Genomic DNA, 9,002 nt, shown 5'->3' with positions numbered 1-9,002 from the left:
AAATAAATAAATAAAAAATAAAAAGTCATAGCTCAAACTGATGTAGTGGCACATCCCTGTCTGTAATCCCGGCATTCAGAGAGTCTGAGGCAAAGGAATCTCAAGTTTGTGCCTAACCCTGTGCATCTTAGCAACTTCCTAATACCTTGTCTCAAAAAAAAAGAAAGAAAAAGGGCTGAAGATGTAGTTCAATGGAAGAGTATCTCTGACTACTGTATTCAGTACTGCTAAAAAAGAAAAGAAAAAAGGTAGTTTTTCAGCTAATTAAATTGAAAGAAAAAAAATTTGAAAAAGTCCCAGCTACTGTCTCCCTACAGAATTCTGCTACATATTTTAAAAACAGTAAATTAAGTTTACCTAATTTTTTAAAAAAATGTTCCTATGCCATGCCGGCCCTGCCCCCAGTGCCCTGAGAGGCAACTGAGAGTGGGCGTGGTGGCGTGCGCCTATAATCCCAGCTCTTGGAAGGCTGTGGACTAGTAGTGAGACCCTGGATCCCCTGTAGACACTTCCTTAAAATTTAAAAAAAAAATCCTAATTTTTAAAACAGTTGTTCTATTTTTATTTCAGCTTTTAGTGGCCTCACCCTAGGGTGGGTAACGTGTAGGTGTGGTCCACCAGATTGGAGGTTTTACTAACTCTGGAGCAGTGGAGGGCCTGTGAGGGACTGTATCAGCAGCTCCCTGTGAATGACCACAGGTCTTAGCCACCTACTTGAACTCAGCGTGACACTTTCTCACAGTGCCCAGCAAGTCATCAGTGTTAGCCTGTTTTCACAGAGTTCCTGGTCAGTGACTTCACAAAAATATAATAGTTAGTGCTCTCCTGAATTATTTTTCTTTTTTCTTTCTTGCTTTTATTATTTTTTGTTTGGGATTGTTTTAGTTTGGTTTTCTGTTTTGTTTTTAATTCTTTCTCTTACAGGGGCATAAGCAAAGCACTCTCATGGCCACTGTCTTCCAGAAAGCTTTTCTGTTGTTAGAGAAACATGAGACAGATAGGTCATCCTGGGCTTTTTTTTTTTTTTTCTTTTACTTATGTATTTGGTACAGGGTCTCACTACACAGCTCGGACTCGTAGTGATCCTCCTGTTTTCAGCCTCCCCAGCACTGAACCCCTGGGGCAGGGCCAGGGCAGTGTGTGGGACAGGATCAAGCCCTGGTCCCTGCACTTGCCAAGGCAGGCGCTTAGTCTGTGAGCTCTCACTGGCCCTTTTTTCTTTCTTTCTTTTTTTTTTCTTTTAAGTATTTTGAGTGAGAGTTTCACTGTATTGTCTAGGCTGACCTTAAACTCATTTCAGTCCTTTTCCCTCAGCCTCCTGAGTACTGGAATTATAGGCATGGGCCACCAGGCCTGGCCAAGTGTCCATTTCTTAATTGCTACAAAGTAAAGTCCTATATGCCATGGCAGTTGTTTTGGGAAACCTGTTAGCTGGCTATCAGTGTTCTACATGCTGTCTGTCCTGTACATGTTTAGTTTCTTAAGAAGGGGTAGAACACTACAGAAGTTCACTAACTCCAGTTTTTCCCTACCAGTTGCTTTCCGGCTGTACGATTTGGATAAAGATGACAAGATCTCCCGTGACGAGCTGTTACAGGTGTGTGGGAGCACTCCAGGGAAACTTTCATTTTGGGTGCTGGCTGCATATTTTTGTGGGCAGAAATTGTTCTCTCATCAAGCATTTAACACCTACTGTGTTCAGAGTCCTGCACTAGATAAAAGGGGGAGCATACATATTCCCTGGGAAGATTTGAAATGGTTCATTGAGTCATCCCAGACACATCTCCACTGTTTAAAAGCTCACTGTATGCCCCAGGTGCTGACTAACAGCTGAAATGTGTGACATGGGTTTAGATCACGTGTGTCCAACCTTTTGGCTTGCATGAGCAAGATCAAGAGAATTGGGGCTGGAGAGATGGCTCAGTGGTCTAAAGCACCTACTTGGAACAAGCTTAGCAAAGCACAGGGACCGCGGTTCAATCCCCCAGCACCACATGCCAGCCAGCCCCGCCCCCTGGTGGGCTGAGCTGGCCACACACACACACAATAAATAAATGTAATAAATAAAAATAAATAATTTAAAAAAAAAAAAAAGATCAAGAGAATTATCTTGGGCCACCTATAAAATACGTAATGTAGTTAGGTCTAAGTAATGTATGTAATATATATGTAACAAAACTTTTTTGTTATTTCTTCATTTGTAGTTATTTTATTTTATTTATTTATTTTTTGTTGTTGTTGTTGGAACCAGGGGTTGAACTCAGGTCCTTGCCCTTGCCAGGGAAGTGCTCATTTCACTGAGCCATCTCCCCGGCCCCTTGTAGTTATTTTTATTTGTAATACAAGGTATTGAATCCTGGACCTTTGGATTGAGCTACATCCACAGCCCTTTTCTATTTTGAGACAGGATCTCCCAGTTGCCCAGGCTAGACTAGAACTCACTTTCTTGCTTCAGCCTTCTCCCAGAATGCTGGCATTATAGGTGTGTCCCACCACACTCACTATGTCAAAAAAAAAAAATTTAAATTTTTTTTTTTTTTTAATTTTAGAGAAGGATCTACAGGGTGCTAAGGGTCTCACTACTAGATCAGACTTGTAGTGATCTGCCTGTTTACAGCCTCCTAAGAGTTGGGATTATAGGCATGCGCAACCACACCCAGTCTCAATTGCCTCCCAGTCTCAATTGCTGTCTCAGCAGTGCTTTGAGGGTGGGGCCAGCACGGCAGGCCCAGGGATTAAAGCTCTGGTCCCTGCACACCTGCTTGCAGGTGCTTAAATCAGCTGAGCTATTTTATTTGGTCGACCCTCAAAAAAAATTACTGACCTAATTTTAGTCTTCATGTGCCTCACCCTTGAAAATAGTTATTCACAGATGTCTGTATTACCAAAAAAAGTGAGTATCTGGGCTGGGGAGATAGCTCGGCAGTCTAAGTGCCAGCCTGGCAAGCACAAGGACCCAAGTTCAATTCCAGTACCACATATGCCATGCTGGACACCAAAAGCAAGCATGGTGGCACCCACCTGTAATCCCAGCATTGAGAGGTTGAGACAGGAAGATCACTGTGAGTCCAAGCTGCGTAGTGAGACCCTGTACCAAATAAATAAATGCTTTTTTAAAAAAAAAATCATTTTATAAAAGACCCCTGTCGCAAAATTAAAAAGTTCTGGGTGGGTATCTCAGTGCAAAGAAGTAGAAATACAAGCTGATTTGACTGTTTCTCAAAGGGTTTGTCTGACTGGGAGTTGCTATACATGGGCTCCTGAGGTCTGGAGAGAGGAGATAACAGTCACTCTGTAGCTACACATTTTCATCCTCTGGCCCAGCTCTGGATGCCAAGATGTTCTGAGTGGGGGGTGGGGACTGACTTAGTTCTATTACAAGGATAAGAGAGGCCTGCAGCAGGAGTAAGGGGAGAGGGTGGTCCCTGTTGGTAGCACTTGAGGGTCTGGCCCCAGAATGACTGAGGAAACTGTACCCCTAGACTTTGAGGTGCCAGACCACTAGTTCTATCCAAGCATGAAGAAGATATGAACGTTTTGCCAAAGTGAGAGAATAAAGTTCATCTTTCTAGATGTTGCAATTTCTTTCTTTATTTATTTTATTTATGTATTTTGCATAGGGTCTCACTATGCAGCTTGGACTTGTAGTGATCCTCCTGTTTCCAGCTTCCCCAGCACTGGGATTACAGGCACTTGCCACTACACTCAAACTCTGTGGCCAGTTCAGTGCACCTGAGGGCGGGGCTAGTGCAGCATGTGGTCCAGGGATTGAACCCCAGTCCCTAGTTAGGCAAGCGCTTAGTCTGCTGAAATATATTGCTGGCCAAGCATTTGGTAATTTGCAATTCTTAGTAACTCGGTGGATATTAAAAAGTTTGGGGCAAGTTTGGACCGGGGAGATGACTCAGTAGGATAAGCGCTTGACTGGCAAACGTAAGGATCTGAGTTCAATCCCCAGTTCCGCAAAAAAAAAAAAAAAAGTTTGGGGCAAGTTTAAGGACAGGTCATGTTTCATTTTGTTTTGTGTTTATAAGACAGGTGTCAATATGTATAGTTCAGGCTCTCAATATGTAGTCCAGGCTACCCTTGAACTCTATGTAGGCCAGGATGGCCTCAAACTTGCAGCAATTCTCCTGCCTCAGCCTCCTGAGTGCTGGCATTACAGGCATGTGCCATCATGCCCAGTGAGTCATGTTTTCTTAATATGACTCTTGTAAAGTATCCTGGTTTAACTGTTGGAAGATTGGTTCTCTTTTTAATTTTTGGGGAGGTCATTTTTAAGTAGGTATTGTTGTGTATCATTTATACTTCAATAAAGATACTGCTCTGCTCCCTAATCATTTTATGGGGTTAGTAGAACTTTGACATAAAAACATTATATAGTACAAGAAAAGAAAGTTATATCCTAACCTCTTTTGTTCACTTAGATATAAAAAATTCTAAAACAAGCTGGACACTTTTTGCACATGCATGTGATCCCAACTACACAAAATGCAGAGGTAGGAAGATCATGAGTTTGGGGCCAACCTGAGCAACTTAGTGATGTTATTAACAACCTATATCAAAAATTAAAAAGGCTGGTAATCTAGCTCAGTGGTAGAACACCCCTAAGTTTGTTCCCCCATACTGCCCTTCACCCCCCATAAAATAAAAGAAAATATTGTTGGACATGATGATATACATTTGTATTCCTAGCACTTGGGTAGCTGAGGCAGGAGTATTGCCAAAAATTTGAGGCTAAAGGGCTGGGAAGATGGCTCAGTGGAATAAGCGTTTCCCTGGCAAGTGCAAGGGCCTGAGTTCAATTCCAGGTTCTGAAAAAAAAAAAAAAAAAAATTAAGGCTAGCCTGGGCTACATAGCAAGACCCTGTCTATTAAAACAAGAAAATTAGGAAGACACTGAATACAATAATTTTCGAAATCAGACTAAATTATTATAGCTAAGGTGTGTTTGCACTTGAAATTTAATGATCAGTCAAAACTATGTTAACACAGGAAAAAAGTTGGTCTTTTCCATTGTAAAAAGTTTAATTCATAATTTTTTAAAACTTACGAAAACAGAAATATATGTGCTGCCAAAGCAAGCACTAAAAACAGAAATAGAAGGAACTTTTCTTAAGTTGACAATGAGTATGTACTAAACCCCTCACTAAGCCAGACATGGTGTTGCACACCTATAATCCCAGCACTTGAGAGACTGACACAGGAGAATCACCACAAATTAAAGGACAACCTGGGCTACACAGTGAGTTCCAGGCCATCTTGAACTTTGTAGCAAGACCCTGTCTCAAAAACAAAAACAAAACAGAAGCTCTCACCAGCTGGGCATGGTGGCATAGGCCTTTCCACTTGCTAACAACCTTCCCAGAGGAACGGTGAGTGGCAGCATGAATAGGGGTGGGGAGAACCAGGCTGAGAATGGAGAGCTGGGCCTGGAGAACTGGAGACAGCTCCTACCTCTGGTTATTGGGACCCAGTTCAACCAGTCCTTGGTCCTTAGGTCATTAGTAGACCAGATGTAGTGACGTTTAGGATGCACCACAACTATCCCACCCTTGCTGCTTGCCCTATAACCTGTATAGACATAACCCAGGTGTCGGATTCTAAAATAAAATGCTGGGGCCAGAGAAATAGCTCAGAGGCATAAACACCTACCTGGCAAGCACAAGGACCCAAGTTTGATCCCCGGCCCTACATACCATGCGGTCTCAGCCCCAGATACAGGTGCCCACTGTGTGGTGTGGTGGCACATGCCTGTAATCCTAGCACTTGGGAGGTTGAGCCAGAAGGATCTCTGTGAGTTCAAGACTAGCCTGGGAGTTACAAAAGTGAGCATAAGGCCAGCCCAAACTGCATAGTGAGACCCTGTCTCAAAAAAATAAAATAAATAAAAATAAATAACTTGGGGGCTGGTGAGATGGCTCAGTGGTCTAAAGCACCTACTTAGAACAAGCTTAGCAAAGCACAGGGACCTCTGTTCAATCCTCCAGCACCACATGCCAGCCCGTCCCGCCCCCTGGTGGGCGGAGCTGGCCACACACACACACACACACACACACAAAATAAATTTAAAAAAATAAATAAATAAATAACTTACAAAATAATGGGACTGAGATCTGAAGATGCTTCAGTGTGAGGAGGGATTCATGTTTGACCATTCAGTCAAGGATGACTTGACTGAAGTCATCCAGGCCACTCAGGCCCTTAGTGGTGGCTTGGTCCAAGTGGTCTTTAACTAGATCTGCCCTTTTTTATTAATCTTTCAGTTGTACATTGTATACCTAAAATTTACAAATTCCAGCTGGTTTGTAGCTGAGTACAGCAACACATGCAGATTAATAGCAACTACTTGAGAGGCTGAGGCAAGGGGTCACTTGAGTCTAAGATCTGGAGACCAGCCTGGGCAACACAGTGAGTCCTCCTTCTTAGAAAGCAAAACAAAGAGCTAGAAATGTGATAGAGCTCTTGCTCAATACAACACTTCTTTTTTTAAAAAGTCAGGCAGGGGCTGGTGAGATGGCTCAGTGGTCTAAAGCACCTACTTAGAACAAGCTTAGCAAAGCACAGAGACCACTGTTCAATCCCCCAGCACCACATGCCAGCCAGCCCCGCCCCCTGGTGGGCTGAGCTGGCCACACACACACACACACACACACACACACACACACACATATAAATAAAAATAAAAAGTCAGGCAAGGGCCTGGGGAGATAGCTCAGCAGTCCAAGAGCCTGCCTGGCAAGTGCAAGGACCTGGGTTCAATCCCTGTACTGCATGCTATGCCAGCTCCACGCCAAGCTGGCCACTGAAATGGCATGGTGGTGCACACCTGAAATCCCAGCACTGGGGAGGCTGAGACAGGAGGATCACTACAAGTCAGAGCTGCATAGCAAGACCCTGTACCAAATAAATGAATGAATATGTAATTTCTTTTTTTTTTTTGGTGGAACCGGGGATTGAACTCAGGCCCTTGCACTTGCCAGGGAAGTGCTTATTCCACTGAGCCATTTCCCTGGCCCCTAAATTTTTTTTTTAAATCCTGGCAAGTTCCCCGCCAGCTATCCAGCACCATTTAGTGAGGCCACATCTTGAAATACATTTTTTTTTTAAAGGGTCAGGGAAAAGGACTGGGGGGGCTGGTGAGATGGCTCAGTGGTCTAAAGCACCTACTTAGAACAAGCTAAGCTAAGCAAAACACAGGGACCGCGGTTCAATCCCCAGCACCACATGCCAGCCAGGCCCGCCCCCTGGTGGGCTGAGCTGGCCACACACACACTAAATAAACAAATAAATAAATAAATATTTAAAAGAAAAAAAAAAAAGAAAAGGACTGGGGATGTAGCTTAATGGTAGAGCACTTTGCACAGCCCAGGGTTCAATTCCAGCAGAGGCCAGTGAGATTCTTCATTATGTTTAATAACAGACTATTTAGTAAATAGTATTAAATTCTTTACTCAATTCTGAAAGTCCTTTAAATGTGATTATTGGCAGGCATGGTGGCATATGCTTGTAATCCTAGCACTAGAAAGGCTGGAAGACCGTTTGACCTGCTTAAGCAAGTTCTGGGCCTATGTGGACTACATACATAGCAATAACCTGTCTCCAAAAAAAAAGGTGTTTATTATTTTTCTAAGAGGAGAACTTGGCACGTACAGTAACCCTAGAAGAGTTAACCCTTTATGTTTCTTAGGTCATAGCCTGGCTTAATTCACCTCCTCTAAAGGAGACTGTATTGGGACAGGATTCTAGAAAGTTCCCTTAAAATGATCTTGTTTGCCTTATGCAATAGAAGTCTGGCAATAGGTTGTCTAGGTGGTATAGTAACTGAATAATATCCAGGTGCTTCACTGCTGCTATCCAAGTGTCTGTTAGACGCCTTGCTCTGGCACACATAGCATATATGATACACCTCGTAGCCCCAGGATGGCTGCTGTGCCACCAGATACCCTGTCTGCATCCTGTGCAGGAAGAATGGGGACCAGCAAAATGCAAAGGACTCTCCTTTAGGCTTACCTTCCTATTCAGTGACTTGGCTGAGTTCATTGTCTAGCAAGCCTAGATGAGAAAAGCTCACTTTCTAGCCATTAAATGTATCAGAGGAAAAGGAGTTGGGGTAGCTTTCACTCTAATCCTAGTAAAGTCCCCCTGATTCTCAGGCTCCTACCAATACCCACCTCTTGGTCCTGTAGGTGCTACGCATGATGGTTGGTGTGAACATCTCAGATGAGCAGCTTGGTAGCATTGCAGACAGGACCATCCAGGAGGCTGACCAGGATGGGGACAGTGCTATATCTTTCACAGAGTTTGTTAAGGTCAGTTATCTCTCGTTCTAAAAAAGTTGAATTGTATTGTACTGGTGGGAGGAGAAAGTATTATTTGGGAACATACTTGGGATGGTTTTGTTCTCCTGACTATAACTGGGTTTGGATTTTTTACTCCAGGTTTTGGAGAAGGTGGATGTAGAACAGAAAATGAGCATCCGGTTTCTTCACTAAGGACACAGACCAAACTATTCCTTGCTGTCTAGTATTTAAGAACTGGAACTTCAAGAGTCCTCCTGTCCACCTGCCCCACCTCATCCCTTCATTCCCCTTCTCCTGAAGTACCACTGCTGCTGCATGATGACCCCAAATGTCTGCCCTTCCAGACCCACCTTGTGTATAAACCTGCCTTACAGAAGAGTACTCCCAGTGTCTTTCTGCTAAGTAGCTGCCTTCCATCTCTTTCTCAGCACCATCTTTCCCTCTTCTGTGAAACATCTTAGATCCATCCAGTGTGAAAAGGTGAGAGGGTATCATGCCCAGAGTGTGCCAGCAGAGCTCTGGGTGGAGATGTGGCTGTGCTGCCTTCCCTGCAGCAGGATTCCGGCATTCTCCTGCGTCCTGGTGTGCATCCTTGGCTTTCCATTTCCCTGCACCCAGCCTGCTTTGTAGCCTCCTTGTTTTTTACTGAGCCTCACAGTTCCCTCTGTTCTACCTGGCACCCCATGCAACCTATTAATC

The 9,002-nt window shown here is 43.7% G+C and overlaps 1 protein-coding gene across 1 annotated transcript in view; it reads left to right on the top strand.

Moving 5' to 3' along the window:
* Chp1 (calcineurin like EF-hand protein 1) overlaps window positions 1-8,684 on the top strand; it is a 45,499-nt gene extending 36,815 nt beyond the window's left edge. Inside the window, exons 5-7 of the mRNA XM_004623394.2 lie at window positions 1,536-1,597; window positions 8,190-8,312; window positions 8,442-8,684. Of these exons, the coding sequence (XP_004623451.1) occupies window positions 1,536-1,597; window positions 8,190-8,312; window positions 8,442-8,495 (239 nt within the window). The 3' untranslated portion in view covers window positions 8,496-8,684. The remainder of the gene's footprint in view (window positions 1-1,535; window positions 1,598-8,189; window positions 8,313-8,441) is intronic.
* Window positions 8,685-9,002: the final 318 nt, after the last annotated feature.

The sequence above is a fragment of the Octodon degus genome, unplaced genomic scaffold (genome assembly GCF_000260255.1).
Source record: "Octodon degus isolate 3935 unplaced genomic scaffold, OctDeg1.0 scaffold00002, whole genome shotgun sequence".
Taxonomy (NCBI): Eukaryota; Metazoa; Chordata; class Mammalia; order Rodentia; family Octodontidae; genus Octodon; species Octodon degus.
This window is presented reverse-complemented; position numbering and strand designations above follow the sequence as displayed.